The sequence below is a fragment of the Amblyomma maculatum genome, chromosome 3 (genome assembly GCF_055883805.1).
Source record: "Amblyomma maculatum isolate TAMU_Amacu chromosome 3, ASM5588380v1, whole genome shotgun sequence".
Taxonomy (NCBI): Eukaryota; Metazoa; Arthropoda; class Arachnida; order Ixodida; family Ixodidae; genus Amblyomma; species Amblyomma maculatum.
This window is the reverse complement of record NC_139346.1, coordinates 180,953,452-180,974,319: the sequence shown is the minus strand read 5'-3', so window position 1 is coordinate 180,974,319 and position 20,868 is coordinate 180,953,452. Positions and strand designations below refer to the sequence as shown.

General features: G+C 44.1%; 1 protein-coding gene and 1 pseudogene across 1 annotated transcript in view; both read right to left on the bottom strand.

Moving 5' to 3' along the window:
- Trp1 (translocation protein 1) overlaps nt 1-20,142 on the bottom strand; it is a 32,500-nt gene extending 12,358 nt beyond the window's left edge. The window contains exons 1-5 of the mRNA XM_084598836.1: nt 20,030-20,142; nt 16,131-16,251; nt 11,937-12,042; nt 8,351-8,516; nt 357-428 (exon numbers count right to left, since the gene is read on the bottom strand). Of these exons, the coding sequence (XP_084454962.1) occupies nt 357-428; nt 8,351-8,516; nt 11,937-12,042; nt 16,131-16,251; nt 20,030-20,128 (564 nt within the window). The 5' untranslated portion in view covers nt 20,129-20,142. The remainder of the gene's footprint in view (nt 1-356; nt 429-8,350; nt 8,517-11,936; nt 12,043-16,130; nt 16,252-20,029) is intronic.
- On the bottom strand, nt 5,305-8,338 carry LOC146197093 (uncharacterized; annotated as a pseudogene).
- Nucleotides 20,143-20,868: the final 726 nt, after the last annotated feature.

Sequence of the window (20,868 nt, the reverse complement as noted above, 5' to 3'; positions counted from 1 at the left end):
CGGCCTGCGTCAAGGTGGTGCCCTCTGTCCTCTAGGCCCTAGTGCCAGGGAGGCCCAGGGAACCATTTTTGCCGTACAACGTTGTACAACTACCACTACTTGTGATGATATAGTTTCTTGCCCAAAAGAATGTCCCTCTCTCTACCTTGCAGGCTTCAGTGAAGAAATGGAGATAGAACAAATACAACACATTTCTCGGGCATGTTTGACTTCAGACTAAGTTTACAAGAGTTGTTGAGCCAACAAGCAAATAATGGACCTTATTTCGCTAGCTGATTCCGGAATGCAAACCTGGTAAACATCAAAAGCATTGTCAGCAAAATAGCAGAACATAAAGTGTCAGAACGTATTATTACCTCATTGGCATCCACAAAAAACTGTTCCAGGTGCATGTCCAACTTGATCTTCTTCTTGATCTCTTCAACTTCCTGAATTTGCAGAGAAAAATAAAAGCAAGAAACTGATGTTCTGAACAGTAGATGCGCTGAATCTTCTCCCTCCCACCTCATCATGGATGATACGAAAGTGCAAGCTGGAACTTTAACGTTGAGCCTAATTTTGGCTGCACAGCACTGGCTGTGCGAATCTCAGTCGCACTGTACACACAAGGAGCAGTTAATGTTGGCCACACTACAATCAGTCTGTACCACAAGCAGCTTGCGGCACGAGACTGTAAAAAAATCCTCTAAGCCATAAATAGAAATGCACAATGCATTTCCCGTTTCTGCACATGGGCCTTGTTCGTTTCGATGAAATTACATTTTGAACGACGCTCTCTCGCAGCACTCTGTGATTTATATCACCGAGATTCTACTGTATCAGCAAATCAAGATAGAGACACATAACGTGGGATACCAAGGAAATATTTGTTGAACAGTTTGAAAGGAAAGTTTGGTTTAGTTTATGGGATTTAACGTCCCAAAGCGACTCTGGCTATGAGAGACACCGCAGTGGAGGGCCCCAGAAATTTTGGCCACCTGGGGTTCTTTAACGTGCACTGACATCACACAGCAGATGGGCGCCTAGCTTTTCGCCTCCATCGAAAACCAGCACCCACAGCCGGGATTCAATCCCGGGTACTACTTGGACACAGCAGTCGAGAGCCCTTACCGCTACGCCACCACGGCAGGGCTGAAAGTGGTTTATAAACTTTGCCTATCCCCTCCAGGCACACTTTTCTTTGGTGGGCTTCAGCCTGTTCAGCCCAGATACAAAGTATATGAAATTTTATGACGGGATGAGGATGAGACACCATTAAGGTCTTAAGTCCATCCAACCTGCTTCTTCACCTCCGTTAATGCTGCTTACTGCACATGCCGAGTCTGTGTAGTCGCCGGCACTTCATCTTCAGCGACATATACTTCTTCATTGTCTCTCTGTTTGCTGGAATTTTTCACTATGGTAGGTGCCCATGGTGCTTATTCTGGCTCCATTTCAATCTCGTACATGGAGCTGTCTGAACACATTGGCATACAATCAAGCAAAAATGGCAAATGATACCGGGCCCACCTTTGTGCCCGGCCATTTGACACGACCAGCGCATCTGCCAACTCGACCATGTCATGAGGTCTCATGACATCATATGAGAACGCTGAATTTCTGCCCCAAGCAGGCTTCTATACCACTACATAACACAGCTTTCTTGCTATGTGGGATGGGCACCGTCCTAAGTTTCGTCTAGACTTGTCTCTACTTCTTGTGATATTTACAACCAGATAATGCGAACAAGTTTGTATTCATGTTCGTATAGACACGATGCAAGTCAAATCGGAAGTGGTGAGACGACAATGCAGTGGTGACGTAACATAATTGCTAGGATTTACTGATATGTAGGATGCTGTGCATTAAAACTATGTTATTAAATGTGGCTAAATTTCATTGCAGGGAAAATAGCCTGCAAAGACAGACCTTGAACCGCGGAACTTGACACTGCCCCGATTCAAGAGAATGCGAGCAGTGTCTATGTGACCAAAGATCATTAACATGATCTCTATGTCCCAGTAGCATCACACCTTTTAATGATGCTGTGAATGCACTCCTTGTGCACATATACAGGGCACAATGAAAGCTTGGTAAGTAAAGTAATTTACACAGCACAGCGTGAAAATTGCAGGTGGGGAAATGCAGCTCAACGGGAATGAAGACATAATGGCACAAATGCACCTTGTCAACCCATTACGGAGTATACACACCTGAGATGCCGAAATTATAAACTGAATTCCATTCAGCTGCTTCTCACTTTTATTCCATATTTATGCTTGCACTGCTAAGAATATTCGGCATGACTACTTGTTTTTACTGATGACTGTGCTTTGCTAAAGGACCTAAATATGCTCTGCAAAGCAGCTGCAGTGAGGCTGGCAGTCAAGTTCAGTAAAACCTCATTAATTCAAAGTCATCTGAACCGTGAAAAACATTTGAACCAACTGAACACAGCCAAAAAATCTGAGAAGCATAGTGCGGGAGCAAAGGAGCCTGAAGACAAGACAGGACAAGTGCTAATTTTTAACAGTGTATTTAGTGCAGGAGCGTATATACGCAGCCGAGTCTGCAAAAGAAAAAGAAGCGCATAAAAAAGAGAAAAGGAAAATGCCGCATACAATGAAATGAAGCTCTTTTTTTCATATGCAACAGACGCCCTGCTGATGCACTGATCTGCTGCACATGGCATTATGAAGGAAAGAGCTCAATTTTATGGTGTATGTCCTTCTTTCCTTTTGCAGACTCAAATGCATATATACGCTTCTGTTCTGCAATAACCGCTGTGAAAGTTAGCACTTGTCCCGCCTTGCCTTCATCCGCCTTTGTTCCCATGCTATGCTGCTCAAATTATAGTGAACTATCAGCCTGGCCAAGCCTATTCACTTCTAAAAATCAGGCCCACGCAAAAAATTTCACTGTGAGAACGCGCTAAGCATACCCCCTCTGCTTGGACATACTGCAGCATTTTGTTCTGTAGTTTTCCGCTGAAGAGCATCACGGCGCGTGCGCAATTTAAAGCAATGAATCGTAAACATGTTACAACGCCAGCATATTACGAGAGGAAATGGTGCTCTACCCTGCCTTTCATGGTCAAGTGTGGCTCGAATGGCTTTCAGAAAACCTTCGCAGCCATGTAGTTTGGGATTCCGTGGTGCCGCATGCCCCTCTGATTATTATTGGAAGTGTTTCTCTTCGACTATCTACCCCTCATCCGAGGAAGCCACCACTAGCGTGAACAAGAGCGGCAGAGAGTACGCAATGCGAAAGAGTTCTTTGGTTGGGGCTCTACAATTTTTCATCAAGCGTTGGCATTGATTTACAGCCCTACTTTATGGCTCCAAGGGGTCAGTGTTTCATTGCTCTGCGGCAAACTGGCATCCCAAAGCCCTCCAAATCTTTGAATTAAGTGGGCAAGTGTAGGCAGCTGCTTCGAATTAGTGCCCAGTCAAATTTACACGAGAAATTGTGGTATCATAAAACATCTTCGAATCAGCCGAATTCCAGATATCAAGGTTTTACTGTGCTAGAAACTTTGACCCACATACAGTTCGAACTCAGTATAACAAATTCATTCCTTCTGGCAAAAAAACGTTTGTTATATCACAAACTTTACTGCCACGAGGAGTTTGTCTTTCAGTGCCGTAAATAATATCGCACGCCCATGAAACCTTTCTCTTCTGCAATATTTTGCCCGGGCGCGCTCTTACGACTAATATGGGCAATTTTAAAAGAGGCATAGAGAAAAACAAGAGACGAGAATAGTACACAAAGCTTCGTTAACTTCAAATTGCACATCTTAAAATACTGCGTCAGTCCAGATGCTCTGAGGAGACTGGCAGCTCCTGACTGGTGCTGTGATATCTCAAAATCTTGACAGATGGCTGAGAGTAACAATGCCCTCATTGAAAATAATCATAAGCATCGCATGCTGATGTAGCGGTTGCCACGGAGCGGGTGCTTTCGTTGCTTATGGGAACACCTGAAAGTAAAAGGTCGCCACAAAATAGTGCAGCTAGTTTGGTTTGCTTCGTAGACCATGAGAACACTGACCATTGGGAGCACGCACTGGACGTGATTTGCCAGTCGTCGAATGTGCCTGCACTCCAAGGGGACAATCATGTCGCAATAAAATGTACATGACAGTTTAGTTCTGTTTATGAAGTTTACCATCCCAAACTGACATTGGCTATTAAGGACAACGTAGTGGAGGGCTCTGGAAATTCCAATTCAAAGGTTTCTAAACGTGCACTGACGTCACACAACATACGGGGGCCATGGGCTTCACCTCCAATGAAAAGCAGCCACCTTGACTGGAAATGAATCTGTGTCCTCAAGGTCAGCAGTCGTGTGTTTAAGTGGCTTAAACATTACTCACTGCTGTGGAGCAAGATGGGTCTGAGCCATGAACTCAAGCCCCCCTCAAAGATAAGTATGAGTACCACGATTTTAAGAAAATGAAATGACTGCCTCAATGTGTCTGTGCGTGCCAGTGAACAAAATAAACGGTATAGACAACATAGCTCTACAGGTCAGGACGTCGCCCTGGACGTCATTAAAATCCCTAGACATCGAAACATCACAAGTGCTATTTTACCAACATGCTTCATGTCTTTGCGGTAAGTTAAAAAAAATTTTTTGTTTGTTTGCAGGTGGCAAAGTTTGCCGAAATTTGTTCTCTATGCTTACAAAAACTTTGCTGTATCGGGATTGCGGCGCAGAACTTCTTCCTTAATATAATTCGTTAAATCGAGAGTTTCTTGTGGCCTCGTGATGTCACAGAAACTGGCAACTATTCAGTGCCTGGTCAAGTCGCCGACCAAATACCACCAGCCAGAGCCTTGCCATGAGGAGGACTAACCAGCCAAACAAACAAATATCGACTAAATGTAAAAGTGGAGGTCTCAGTTCCCGATGCATTAAAGGTGATGCTTTTAATCGTCAACTGGTTATAAAATAGCCCCTATAGGTTAATTGCTAGGCAAACAAACAAACCGGTATCAATGATAGAGTCAAAATTTTGTCGCAACAGTGTTTAACATGAAACCGCATTCAAAGCAATTAAGCATAAACAACTTCCACATAACTCCAAAAAGGTACAGGGTTCGTACAGGTGGCAAAGAAAAAAATTCAAGGATATTCAAGGAATTTCAAGCCCCCATAGGAGGATTTTCAAGGCCCCCTTCGAGGGCTTAATTTTTTTTTCCATGTCAAAGATCTTCAAACAGTGCTCTCAAAAAGTCTGAAATATTTATTCCACAAAGAAAAAAAACATTACTATGCAGATTTGCTTCTATTGCACAGAAAAAAATGAAATATAGCTTCATAAAATATCACAGTGAAAGTTTGGTCATATCCCGCAGAAAAGTAAAAAATTAGTTTTATAAAATTGTTGGTTATTTCCTATACCCTCACAAAATATTGTCCACTGCTTCAACTGCACAAAACAAAAAAATCCTTAGGAAGCAGCTCCTCAGGGCTACTTCAGGGGAGCTCCAGCAGCTTTTGTTGAATTTGGAGCCTGATGGCGTGTAGCTCCTCACTCTTGTCTTTGGCAGTCTTTCTGAGGCTATTGGACTTTACAATGTGTGTCACATTGTTTTCTGCCTCTGCTTTATCAGCATAGGCATTTGCAGATGCCATGAGATCATCAATTGTCAATTCCAGCTTCTTTTTCTTTCTTTTCATTGCATCAAGCTCTTCCTCAATGCAGTGCTTTTTTCTCTGCTTTGAAGCTTCAAAGTCCTGCTTTTTCTGGGCTTCCAAGTATGCTCCATACTTTTGCCTTGCAGCTGACACAGCGATCCTCAGTTCCTTGGTGATTGGAATGTTTAGAACACCACCTGCTTTCTCAACCGCATCGCACACGATCCGTTGTGAAACATATGAAAGGTCCTTCAGATTTTCAACGCACACCTGTCGGTTTACACTGAATTCACGCTCGACAGTTGCCTGGCCATGACTGAGGACAAGCAGAAGTTTCACAATGCTCCACAACTTCGAGTAGGTTGAACTGAACTTCAAGAGATCAGGGTAAAAATCATCCAGTCTGTCAGCGCACTTGTCAAATTGTCTAAGCTGATGTTTCTGCTCGTGCAGGAGCTCCGTGTACTCGGCCAGCACCGTGTCTCGAAGGTGATCAGCCATTCTACCTGCAGTGATGAGGGTGTCCAATACTTTTCTGAAACCTGCAAGGCATTACTCTGGCTTCGAGCACATCTGTCGTGGGTCTAGTGAAGAAAGGCCCCTAACAAATGCAAACTTCAAGGGGCTTCTGTCTAGAACTTTCTTTATGGCACTGATCAAAAACTGTTTACATTCCATCCGGAATTGAAACACGTCCTTTGAGCTCACTTTAGAATTCTTCAGAACTTGCTCTGCTTTGTAGCCTATATCCACCTTTTCAAGTGGAACATAGTTCTCGGCATTATCAATGTCGATCTTCAGCAGACCCACTATCCCTTTGGCAGACAGGATCGAACATTTCAAAAACTTCGTCAGCAGCTTTCTGAGAACAGTTTCTAAATCCCTTGCAAGGGAAAAAACCATTGGTTTGTCTGTCTGGTACTCTACCAGAAAAGGGTTCAGTGCCATCGCCACACATAAGGCAAAATTCAACTTTGCTGGCAGCAAAGCATCACAGCAGAACTCCCACAAGTTATTGAACAATGCACATTTTGGCAGGTTGACTTCTTTTTTTTCTAGCAGCCTCAATGTACTTTTTCATGCCACACCACAACAGCAACGCTCTCTCAATTACAGGAACATTCTCCACCCACCGGTGGGCGACAAACTTAAGAGGAAAGGTATCTTGGCCTGTAACTGCCGAAAAGTCCTGTCTCCGTGCTGGAGCACCTTCAAAAATTGCACTCAGATTAGACAACAAGCAGTCAAGTCCCCATTTAGTCGCTGAAACTCCAGCCCTATAAGCATTGTGCACTGTGTGTAGCCCACAAGTGCCTAAGTCCACACACAGAACTTGGTGGTTTTGTTGCAAGTGCTCTTGAAGACCTTTGAAGAACTTCAGATTGACATTGGGTCCATCCATCGATATCTGAAGAATCTTGGCAAGAGGCAAAGGCTCGAGGGCGCTTAGCAACTTTTCCTGAATGTCATCGGCTGTGGAATGCCCCATAAAAACGGAGGTGTAATACCTGGTCGTCACTTGGTGAGCAGAGTCCCAACACCTCACGTGCACATCCATTTGCTTACTTTGCAGAAAGTCATTTGCCGACTCGTCAAACAGTATGACATAGAATTCACACTGTTCTATTTCTCGCTGCAATGCTGAAAGAAAGAAAGGCCTGAGACCGTGACACGTCATATAGGCGCATTTCTTCTTACCACAAGAAAACGCCTTTGCCACTTCACTGTCCGGAAACATGCGCTGAAATAGCTCCCCTGCTTGGGATGACGACCGGTACGAAAAGTGGGATGTCACAACTTTCAGAGTCCTAAGAATTTCAGCGTCAGTGACAAGCTCGTGCGCTTTGCAAGCATCGTTTAGGCTTGGCGACTGCGAGGAACACGCGCTAGTAGACTGCTCTACCGCGACCGGCGTCAGGTACCTTTTCAACGCGCTCCCTTGCGCTACCTTCGTTGCGCCAATATGCTTGCCGCTTTTCATGCGACTTTTTAAAGCGGATTCACCCATGGCAGTCACATCCACAGTTTTACCGCAAAGCTTGCACTTAGCCCGATGCGGACTCGTATCAGGCGCAATCCACTGCTTGTATTCGTCATGGTGGAGCCACGTAGCCTGAAACTTGCTCTTCCCGGGCATTGTGTCACATATGAAAATATCACGTGCGCTGACAGGCAGAAGCCACGCTCATTCCAAAAATGCAAGCACTAGGGCAACGCCAGCGTAGACACGGCCGCACGGCTCGGTAAACCCAAAAACGTTGGGCTCGGTGAGTGATGGCGATGCGATAGCGATGGGACGACGCAGCCGCGCGCCCACTGCAGTGTTGCCAGCCGCCTAACGAGAATGCGCTAAATAGGCTAAAAATCGATACGTTTCCTTCCCCACAGTTCATTCAGAACTCAGTCAAGAATAAAAGTTTAGCAACAGAAACGTTCTCATGACGAAAAACACCAGTTCAAATTTAGTATTCAAGGAATTCAAGAATCTTCAAGGACCAGTCATAAATTCAAGGTTTTTAAGGGCCTTGAAAACAGACTTCCGTGATTCAATGGTATTCAAGGTTTTCAAGCACCTGTGCGCACCCTGTGGTACCTCTCCAGAGCCTCAAAAGCAAGTCTATTTTCAATTAGTAGTGGAGCTTAACTTCATTATTTCAACGCAATGAGACCCTAAATGTAAGTGCATCTGAAAATAATTTCGGATGCACTGACAAGTGGTGCACACCTTTTTCTCTTCGGCACCTTCAGCAGCGGCAGCGCTGTCGTCCTTCTTCTTCTTTTCCCTGGTGGGCTTGGGTGTGCTCTCCGAGTCGCCAGCGTCATCCTTTTTCCTCTTGGGCTTGGTCACGATGATCTTTTTGGCCCGGTGGAAGAACTTGTGCTGCAGCAGACTGCACAATGTGGAAAAAGCAGTTGGGCTGTCAGGGGAGTCAGTGCACAACAAGGTAAGGGTTGTGGGGCCAGTATAAAGGGCATTACAATCTCCACCCGGGCACCTTCCTGCACTCCCCACCAAGCCCCCGCATAAACCTTCCCTCTCCCATGCAAGAAAAACCAGTCACCATGCGAGGTATAAAAATTATAAAGGACACTTAACCTCCACCTTTAAGGGTATGTATGCAACAGTGTAGGCTACCAGCCCACATATAAAGCTTTAACCAAGCTGCATTAATGTGCCTGCGTGACCTAGGGGTAATATGAATGCAAGGGTCCTAGCAGGCTGCTATTGATATCACCCTATCATATGAAAAGAGAGGCCTGGGTTGGTAGCTCCTGCCAAATGTAATGTCAGGCAACCCTACGTCCAGTCAGTGCTCGGAAATGTCAACTGCCAGCTACCACCTGCCAGTGCCATGCTCGTGATATTTTGATCGCGGTGCCAATGCTTGCGGAAAGCCACCGACACCATATTTTCTGGTGAGTGGGGCCTTTTACACGCTAGTGTTAAAAGAGAGGCGCAGTCGCCTCAGGGCTTTGTCTTTCGATTTCTCCCTGGCTTGTCGCCTGCCTACTGCCGGCCAGAACCCCTGCTGACCAGCTGGAAGGAGATGGCCCAGAGGCAAGAAATATAAACCCCATTGTTTTTACGTTCCGCCTCAGCCTGTCTGTGTGTCCCCTGTGGGCAGAGGAATCGCCGTAAGGTATGGAAAACTGCGTGCACAGTGAGAGTTCAGGATGGAAAGGTAAGAAAGCAAATCTAAGGGAAGCAATGATACAGGGAGACAGCTACACAGAACATTCCGTATGTGGAGTGGTAGACTGCGGGTGGCAAGTGCACCAATATATGCAGTCAGCGTGCGGAGAATCTGACATGGTTGTATGTATTGCTACCCAACTCAACTTCCATTAAATCCTTCTGGCTCATCTCTATACACTAGTAAATTGCCATTCCAGTGGTGGAAATGGTCAAAAGCATTCTGCAGTAGATTTCACATCAGCAGATATACAATTTGAAGCAGCCCCCTCGTTTTCTGTACCAGATGTCCAATACAATAGAACCTCACTGAAGTCTCAGTTCTTATTCCATAGATGACTGTACATTTTTCTTACATTATAGTAAAAACATTCTTGACAAAATTGGTTGTAAAAACGTGCGTCTGGCCGCGGCGACGACTTCCCAGAAAATGACATCGCCGCACGAGGGCTGCCTAGATTCGCAAGATAATTTTTTTCTCTGCAAAAAAATTAATAAATAAATAATCAGTCTTTTTTTTCTTTACCACCAGGCTTAGCAGCAAGCAGGAAAAGCCAACTTTATGTAGGCCTTGGAGTCGTGAGGGAAGGCATGCAGCGCATAGGAAAAAGAAATAATGTCTACAAACATGGAAAGAAGACGGCATGGCCCATTCAGAAAGTAAAAGAGAGAAAAAGTGCTGCAAGAAATAGAAAAGGGAAGAAACGGCCAAACATTCACTGCACTGTGCAACACGAAACACGAGGCAGCACTGGCAAGAACTAGAGGTGTGGTGTGTGCAGTTTTGCAGCGCTTGACTGCCACGCACATTTCTCACCTATTGGCCTTTAAAAGACCGAAACAGTGGAAGATGATGCCGTGTCATGCAAGGCTTTGGTTTTCACATGAAATCAAACTGAATTACATTCGTAGCCATGTTGCCCTCATGCTTAAGGGGTACTTCCATAAGATGTTGACAAAAAATCTTATAACTGAAAAAATGAAATGGCACGAACAGACGATAAAAGAGAAATTAAAGGTATTTTAGAGTTTTTGTTTTTTTTTCATTAAGCAACAGGATGTGTTCAGTAAATAGCCGTTTAATTACCAGAAAGCTTCTTCAGGACCATCTCTGATATAGTAAAGACCTTGATACAGTAAAGGTTCTTGCCGGTTCCAGTGACTTTACTAGTATAGAGTTCTACTGCAGTGGAAAAAGTAAAAATGCATATACATAGCATTTAAACTAACTTGCGCCCCTCTGTAAACTTGTGATTAAGAAAAGCACGCCATGCTGCACAAATATTCGAGCAGTGCAAGGTTGAAGGCATTCATCCTGGCCAGGCCTGAATCTATGTGTACAAATTGTCATATTGTCACGTAGTGGTGACAAGCCCGGTAGCCACCAATGAAGACAATGGCGTTGCGCTTAAATGGAACTCTTTATTGGGCTGACTTGTACCCGCAAAAGAACTAAGCGAATCGGCAGCGGTGGTGATAACAATAATCGTGCTTGTCGATCGTCGAACTAAGAATCCCCGTTTCAAGTGTCAGCGCTCGATTTAAAAGCAGCGGAGAAAGATAGAGATAAAACAGCGAACGGTGACTCGCATACCCTGGAACATTGAAGAAACGCATGCGCATGGCTGCAACCTTTCGAGATGAATCTCGAAGCATCTTCTGTGACAAAGCAAATGATAAAGCCGCGTCTCGCGACAATGAGCAAGAACAAAGAATACAAGAATCGATCTGCATGCTAGAATTGATAAGGCTGCCTGCCAACGGCTATCAAAAAAGAACAAATAAAGATCAGAATGGTCTGCGGCAATACCTTTTAACAAGACAGAAAACAAAAGCAAACTTTTACATTTTTAACATTAGTACAAGTAATCCTGAGCAAATATTGCAGCAAAATATGCCAAACACCCACTGTAGTTGTTTTAGTGAATAACCTTTAGCCTGGTTTCTTATTAAAGAGCCCCTATAACTTAAAAAAAAATATGCGCACGAGCAATAAGTATCCAATTCTTAAGCTAACTTCATTCAGTTCAGCTCAGTTCAGGCGTTCAGTCGTGTCCGACTCTTCGTGACCCTATGGACCATGTCACGCCACGCTTTCCAGTCTCTCACTATCTTCCTAACATCACATAACTTCATCTAACTTCATTACCACCAAACATATTGGCGATCGAAAATGATGCTCCTTCTCTCCCCTTTCCACTCGGGGCATGCCGGCACAAGAAAAAAAGAAGAAAAACAAGTTGCAACAATAACCTACCACTTCTAACCCCGCCCACATCACTTGAAAGCGTCCAATGAGCGGATCCACCTACCAAACCCCAATGACATCATCGGGGAGCGAGCGCGCGGAAGGTGTTGCCCAAATCGGTTGCTAGCCATCGCCAGGAGCACTTTTTAAAAATTAATTATTTGTAAATATGGCTTTTAAATTTGAGACTAATTTGACTCGAATACTACTTGCAACGACCACCTCTATGAATTTCTTCCATTAGAATAATATCACTAGTTTCGGTTAAGAAGCACTCTTAAAGCCTACAATGTTTAGAAATTGGCATGTGACTGTCCCGATGTAGTATTCTCAACAGAAGTCCGACCAAATGAACTATAAATTACTCACGTGTCCATGAACTCCACAACAGATTCTCGTGTGGTGAACAGCTGTTCCACCTTGGGCTTTCCAGTTGCCCAGGGAGATTCCAGGAGGCAGTCGACAGCTTTGGCAGCTGGGGAAAAAAAGGCACAAACACATTGCAGCAAAGATTAAAATCTTCACTTTTGTTCCTCACAGCAACAAGATATGCTTTGCATAAGCTGCAATAATGAACCTAGAAAAGCCCAATCCCTGTAGTTAATGATACCACAGAATAAATAGATTAATGAGGTAAGTAACCGAGAAGTTCAGAGAACTATGCTTGCTTGCTTATGCAGCAGCCACATGAAGGAAAAACATGTGAATGGAAAGGGATACATGCCACAGGTTTGTTTACAGGATATTGACATTTCGTCTTAACTTTTGTTTTTTTTTCCTTGCATTCCCAGGACTCCATAGAGTGCTATGATCAACCCTTGGCAATTTGAAATTTAAAGAAGAATGAAAATGTGCTCCAATTAACAAGTGCCTTTAAATATACCTGATGCAGATGAGACCAATGGATTCACTTGAATAAATCAAATGTTTGAACTAAGCCAATTTGAATTCAAGAGAGTGCAATTTGAAGGAAGAAAGATTTCAGCCCAAATGTGCTCTAATTCCAAAGGCTATTCTCTGTGCCCAATATTTCTTGAGTCACGCGACTGTAAACGTTGATTAAATTTTTTCATTCCACATTTAATTCTTTCATTTAGACACAGATGCACAGGGACTGTTTTTATCACACATTTCATCCTTTTTCCTAAATACTATAAACTTAAAGAATGGTAAAGCTATTTGTACCGTGCCATTCAATGCACAGTACAATAAAGGTCATTGCTTCCAGGTTACTATGCAAAGAAATGCCTGAGATTCAAAATTTATTCAGAAGTAAATATAGATGTGCAAATGTATACAAAAGGTTGCAGAAAGAGGTCCCAATGTTTGGCACTGTATTGGGACCTCTATACACAAACAAAAAAAACAAAACAAATATCAACATGATCCAGCATTGCATATAATTAAAAACTTATTAGCAAAATTAAAAAAATACATCATTAGGTGCAAACAACAAATACACTAAAAATGTGAAATTTTGATAAGGGAGCAAACCAAGTAGATATAAAGTGGATCAAAACGACTTCAAGAATAAACAATGAACGAGCAGAGCTTACGTTTAAAAGGCGATACAGATGAGACAGTTTTCATACTTTTAGATAATTGACAGCAACAAGTAATAGTCGAATAATAAAATGTCCATACTGTCACCAACACACATAGCAAGCAGCAGAACAACCGAGCTGGCCCTTTTTAATCAAGCGAAGCTCGAGAGAGACGAGGACGACGCTCAGCCATGTGCCAAGACATTCGGCCACTTGGTGGAGCCAGAAGATGGACAGCAGTGTGGCAATATTAATGGTTCATTTATAGTGGTTATTTTAGAATGTATCAGGAATTGCTGGCAATGCAATATCTGACAAAAGAAGACACAACTTTAGGAGATGCTGCAAACTGCACATGGTAATCAACGAGTTCCATTACGAACTGTTAGAGCCGACGCATAAAGCTCCCCTCAATTTTTGTTTTTAGTAAAAATTTATTATTTCATCGTAAATAAGCACGAAACACGAGAAGAAGAGGAGGAACAGGAGACTACACGAGCGCCGAATCTTCATCTCTGGTTTCGTGCTGGTTTACGATGATTCCATTCCAACTCGCCCAGTTTTCTGTTCTCGTTTACTATTTCATTCTTTGCAGTTATCGCGAGGTTTGTTAGGCAGCAAGAGAGATATTCACTGATGAAAAAACTGCATTTAACAATGCAATAATTTTCTTTCTAGCAGTCGTTCTTAACATGTGATGTAAAAAATTAAAGGCTTAAGAGACTCCATGGTTGCCATTTGAAAATAGCAGAGAAGCCTAGCTAGAAGTATCTGTATCCAGAATTGTCTTCGCTGCATCTGGTATTTGCAAATGGCCCATGCTGGCAATACATATACCTATTCGAATTTGGTATTTCCCATCTTATAAATGCTTTGTTTCCAGAAAAAGTAAACTTTTTTTATTAGTATGCAGTAGGACATTATAGAAGGCCAACTATAATTTTAATGCAACAAAGTCAAAGCTCCCATTCTGGCATGACCAGCCACTGACTGGTTCTGACGGTTCCTATCAGACAAGATCACATTTTCCAGCGCCCTAGGATCTCTAGTCAAACACACCACGTACCCCTAGACCATGCTGGCACGTTTGTAGGGCTCGGTTACAATGGGTCTTTATTTCAGGTGGTTATGCACAATGTAGTAGCCTACGACTGCATGCTAATCAGCATACAGTGAAGCACATATAAAGGGTTAGTGAGCAGCAAAGCACATGTGCACGGTCTATTTTTACAGTGAACGTGCACGCACGTTTGCCGTTCTTTTCAGAGCATCAGTACTTCCCACCTGACCGCGCTTCGAAGCAAAGTGGCAGCCCATGGAAAGCACCACCCATCTGCACCTGCGCTTCGAAGAGAGTGACCCCCTCCTTGCGTGTTCACTTTAAGAGTGGACGACCCTGTGAATGAATAAGGACCTACAAGGACAGCTACAGACAAGAGCCATTGTCGTGTCATTGTCACCCGTTAATAATTAGGGGGTATTATTAACGATGCGCCCTTAACGGTGCGCACACTCCCAGACACCCTTAGAGTGACTGAGGGTAGCTGTTCCGGTCGCAAAGGAGATGCCCTCGACTTGCGTGGCAAGCTCAGCCGGGATTCAACTACCTTGTAGTGACAGAAGGGGGTGGTCGTTTGGTGCCCAGCGGTCGCCGGTTCAAACCAGAGTAAGGATCGGAGTCAGAAGTAACAAACAAAACACAATTTATGCACAGCAAGAGACGATACAAAGGAATACACAAGATCACTTGAAATACAACAGACGAGAGGTTCACAGAATACAAACGCTAAGCATGCAATTACACAGGTATCCAATAACATAGAGGCTTTACAACAGATGAAACACGAGAGAGTACATAAACAAACACCAAATTGTTCACCGGGCACTGTTGCAGTCCGACGCCTCAAGAGTCACGATGTGGCCGCCATACGAGACGAGCGCCGCTCCCTTGAAAGTCCGTGGGCTTGCCAGCAGCGGGTGATCCCCGGGAGTCCAGCCGAAGACGTCGCAAAGCACTGACGAACTGACTGACGAACTGACTGACTCAACAAGCGGCGCGGTCGCTTTAAATAGGGCGCGCCGCGTCTGTTTGTTAACACGCGCCAAAGCTAGCGCGCACACACACATAGCTTCGCTGGTTATAGCTCCCTCTTCTTCTCCCGTCGAGCCGCGCGTCGTCATTGGCTAGGTCCCATAGAAGATGCTCGATTTTCCTGGCGCATTCCAGGCCGATGAACCACCGTCTTCCCCGGGCAAGGGGAAAGAGGGTGACAACAACGCGTACAAAGCTACGCGCTCTCCCGCGCGGGGAAGGGGGCTTTGCTCTCCATGCCTTCCACGCGACGCCGTGCGGGCCTCGCGCCGTACCGGCTTGATGAAAATGGGCGCCGATTTCGTGACAGTCATGCCCTTAAACATGTAAGTGTAAGTGTTCCCTAAGTTTTTCCTGTAAGCGATAGATGCATTTTTTGCTGAAAACCTAGATTTGAACATTTTAGTGTCATTTAATCCGAACTCTCAACATCTAGACTGAAAACCCCTCGGTCAACAACTATTTTGAAGGGAATGCGAACGTAGCCCATAGTTTCTTGGATCTGCACTCAAGAAACTGTACTTACACATCAAAAATCTATGTAGAAAATTGACTAGTGATAGCAACACCTGCATTTCATTGCTAGGCCCTTCTTAGAAATGCAAAGATTTCGTTGAAATTACTGTCTCTGTCGTTAGACTACAGCAACCTATATTCAGCTAAAAGCCAACTTTGATTTCCCTACGTTAACCTTCAGATCCTTCTACGAAATGAGCAGGAATGTGAAATGGAAATTGAATGGCGTCTGAATGCTCTGGTCTTGCACTACACCTATGAATCTAGGGGCATATAAATGAGCGTGAAGACCTGCCCACTGCACGTAGCCCCCAATGCTAAAGAGCCAGTCTCAAACTAAGCATTGATGCATCATGCTCCTCTACACAACCTCTGGGTAAGAAGGACTTGTGCTAGCTTTCGAAAACTCACCATTGAAATATTCCACTTTGTGGCTGAGCAGGGTGGTCTTCTTAACAGGCAGCTTGTCCCTGAGGTAGCGTGCCACATCGTACTCCACCTTGGCCGGTTTCTCAGCCAGCGAAGGGTCAGCCTGCAAAAGCGGCACATACCGTGGTGAAACACCGACCACCTCGCCCCCTCAGCATTGTTCTGCAGCAAATTGGAGTATGCCAAAACAACAACCATCAAAGCCAAACAGGCAGTGGTTCGAAATAGCGCTTGGCTATCCACCACCAATACAATCAACCCAGGAAAATGAAATTTATACAGCAGCTTCAAGACCAGTTAGGAAGCTACAAAAAAGAAAGTAAAGCTAAATGGAATTGCTCGAATGCAGTGCACTACACCCTTGGCTGAATTTTGTGGAGTACATGGCCACCCTTGCTCCAGGAGTGATGTATTTTTAGCATGAAGAAAGCAATTCTGAGTCCTGCCTTCTCTATCTCTGAGCCTTCAGAGATTCACATGAATCCAACATCTCTGCTTTCTCAGGAGAATGCTATCATCATGTGTGCCAGTCAGAAACTTGCTTCCCTTGCCCTGCTACCAAATTTGCAGGTAATGCCTTTCCGAAGACTTGAGCAACGACTGCTCCTGGACTCTTTCACAACTTTCCACTGTGGGCACCAGAATACGCATGGATTGCCAGTAATGAGCTCACCTATAGGACCCTTAAACAGGTGTGGTGATTCCCTGGTCTACTGCGTCCACTGAAGACAAGGCATGCCTTTACAAGACACTGAAGCAACGCTACACACCTCACGAAAGCTCATTGCAGAGAGTACCTTCACAAGAATCCCAGATCACCACCACCTCACAGGATCACAAGTTGACAACCACACAGCTTGACTCATCCATCACTTCGGCCCGTGTCCATACCAACTGTGACCCTCCCTGTCCAAACTGCCTCTGCCCAAATGCGAACATAGAACATGACCGTTCAGCTGGCTCTAAAGCCATCCCTTCCCCATATTATTTTAGATATCTTCCCTCCTTTAGAGGCAGACGTGGCTGTCCTCAGTGGCTCACGCTGACCAGATGGCTCACCTGACAGAATGTACATACATATCAGGTTTTCATTTCAGTTGTAATAAAGCCTGTCTTTCTCTCTACAAACTGCATGCATAAAGAAAGAGGAAACAATACAAGAGCAGAAGAAAACTCTAAACTGAGTAAAAATGAGCACGGGAGTAGCAAGGGGTGTGTTTCGGTTCAGAAACACCCCCAGAAATTTGACTGCTGGAAGTGTCAGCCGAATGTGTAGCCTGAATGCGAGTAGAGGCTCCCTTCCTACTTTTTTGCGAATTAGGATGCAGAGCTGAACGGACTATCTTACATAATGTTCAGCTTACAGAGGAATGCACAGAAGTTGCCACATGTATTGCCGTGACCATATTTCAATATCGCTCTTTTTCCTTTCTCTACAATTCCACGTTGAATTTCAAACAGTGTGGCTCATATTGTTGTGTTTCAGTAATTACTAACTGTTCTGGTATGCTTAAGTTCTCTGTTTTTTTGCTCTGGAAAAGACTGATGCATGATGAAGTGGCTCTCTAATAGGAAGCGGAAGTTACTGCAGAAAAGAACGATGAGTTGGGCTAGTTAGATGTAATTCATTTTGGAAATAATCAGTGCACAAGGACAAGGACTGAGACAGCACTCATGTGTCCTGTCATCTCAGTCCTTGTCCGTGTACACTGATTATTTTCAAAATGAATGGGAGAAAAGAATCACTTTCGTCTTACTGCACATTATGTGAAAATATTGTAAATAGCCTTAATTTTTGGTATGAATGATTTCTTGTGACACAAAAAATTTTCGTTACAAATCAAGTCCTTAGAGTCCTGTGTGCACTCATATTTGCTTGTAGATATTATGGTGAATCAAACAACAAGCCTTTTGGCTTTATTAGAGCAGAAAAATGACTACGATATTGTTTGTTTGGCGACAGGCTCTCTCTATTTCTATGTTTTACCAGCAGCATATAAAAACACCTTAAAAATCTATCTCAGTGTGCCTCTGCAATTGAGTGGTAAAAACTGAAATTTATAGTCAATATTACAAGATTTCTGTTCTACATTTCATTCATACACAAACACGGAAGAATGTAACTGAGTATGTTATGTGTTGATAACGAAACATTTAGAAAATGCTGATGTTTTTGCATCAAGTATTATGTCGTTTTTCTTATGGCTCTATTTGAGAACCTACAGCTCATAGGGTTTAATGCCCCAAAGCGACATAGGCTATGAGGGACATCTAGTGCAAGGCTTTGAAATTTCAACCTCCTGAGGTCCTTTAATGTGCACTGACATCACACAGTAAACAGCTGCCTTGCTTTTCGTCTTCGTCAAAAGCAACCGCAGTGGCCAGGACTTTATACCACATCTTTAGGTTCAGCTGTCAAAGCGCCTTAACCACTGACCTACCACAGTGGGGCTCTGGGAACCTCTACATGTTTCCACCAACCAAGAGATGTCTGCATACAATCAGACATCTCTTCACAGCATGTAGCTAATGGCCATTTGTTTACCCGAAGGTGTCTAGAGGTGGCGATATGGATGCCATGGAGATATATCGGAACATACAGATGTCACTTCTTTAAAGCCAATAAGAAGAATGTGGGCCCGTGACATCACATCTCTGCAACCGATGACTGTATTTTATAACTGACAACACACTTTCTCCTGATTAGGCTTTTAATCATACAGCACTTTTACGGAAAGGAAAAGTCCCCTAACTTAATCGAACAGCTGGCGATCCCTAGACCTGGCAACAAGCCAGTTACATTCAAAGATTTGGATTGTGAGAGGCTTGCAAGATAAAACAGTCCAATCTACAGACCGCAAGAGCAAAATATGTCCTTGCTTTCACTGCAGGCCCAAGATGTGGCATATTATTGAAACACTGTTTCTCTTGTTGTTTTACACTTATTTTCTTCTTAAATGAGACAACGTCGCTCTAAATGAGACAAGGGAACACTTTCAACACAAACAGGGAGTACTCAAATCATATGACGTGGACAAATGCCAAGAACGACAAGTAACTATTTCAATGTGGTAGCCGGAGAAGCCATGCCATCTCGCAAATCACCTTCTTTCCGTAATTCAAAACTTTCGCGCTTGGTGAAGTCGGCTTGTAATTACCGGCCGCTAACCGTCCGACATCTGCATCGCTCTCGCGTAGGTGACGTGTAACACTCAAAGCCGCTGGCTCAAACATCTGGACATGTCTTTCTGTGACTTGCAACTATTAAATGTTTGCACAAAAGCGTAGGGGACTTATTTTACAGAAGACGTTATCGTTCGAAAACGAAGCTTATTTGTTATTCGCAGTGAAGAAGCGCTGCTGTACAGCTCAGGAATGTCACCAAGAGCGAGGCCGCAAAGTTCGGTACCGCTACGACTTGACCTGTCGCGCTCTAAATGCCAGCGAAACTACAAACTAAATAAAACGGAAGTACTGAAGCTAGCGTGCAGAGACAGCGTACCTTTTTAGAAAAAACAAAAACAAAACTAAGGACTTGACTCTACCAGTCTGACAACGTAGGCCATCGCACTCTTAAAAGCGACACAGAACTTAACAATGGCAGCACAGCAGCGTGTACAGTGCACCTTCAAGCGTTCCCTTTGGAGCAATCTAACCAGCCGCGACCTAAGAAGGGTCCCTTCATAGCCACAATACCGTGACTCCTGCGTGAAATATCAGCAAGCAAGCTGTCACCCGGTGAAGACATCGTGCAACGAATTATTACCCTGAAACAACAGCGAAACGTTTAGAACTTACTGCGTACAATGGGAGATACAATTAGGTGCAGATACTGAGAGATACTTTTTAACGTCAGAGTTAGAAAAAAGAACAGTACTTACATCTTTTTCTCGCTTCTTGCGATTTTTCCTACGTTCTACCTGCGCCATATTGACGTGGACAATGTTGTCCCTCTTGCGGTGGAGAACTGTATTGATCATGCCCTACTAACCACGGTGTTACTAACCATCTGTCAATCAACACCCCAAAAAGACAACAAAAACCAAAATAACTTTTTTTACTAACAACTAAAAATAAAAGCAGTATTTTAAAAGCAAGAAAAGTAACTTAAGCATTCGTTTTTCAAGGCGAGCGCGAGTGAAGCCAAAAGTGCCAAAAGCAGCCAGAAGCCGGTTGGATCGCTCGTCCCGGAAGTCGGGTTCTGCTATATTTCAATGATTTCTATGATTTCAATGGAAAGCGGGAAAGCGTTGTGAGTCGACTTTTCGTTCGCAGCGGTTTAGCGTTGACCTCGTGGAATTTTCGCTGACATATAAAAAATAAGCAAGCTTGACGGGAGAAATGTGAGCATTGTTTGGAGTGACCGTGTCCGAGAAACCGAAGAAGAAAAGCCTTGATAGCCTTGATCCTCGATCGGACGCCATTGCCATTGCCCATCGCCAGACATGACGTCATGATTACGTCCCGTCACCGCCGTCTCGGCCGCTGACGTCACTAACGTCACCATGTACAGGGTGTTGCACAATTAGACCCGCGCTGTAGAATGCTTCTCCCAGCTAAACCGCGGAATCCTTGCAGTTCAGATTTCGCACAGAAATCGCATTTGGTCGCTAGTATTTTTTAATACTAAATTTGTTTGTGGTACTTGCCTGATTCGATCAGAAGAAGTAAAATATTCCCATCGCCTGCGGCGGCGGCGACGCCAGACGAACCGCTGCCC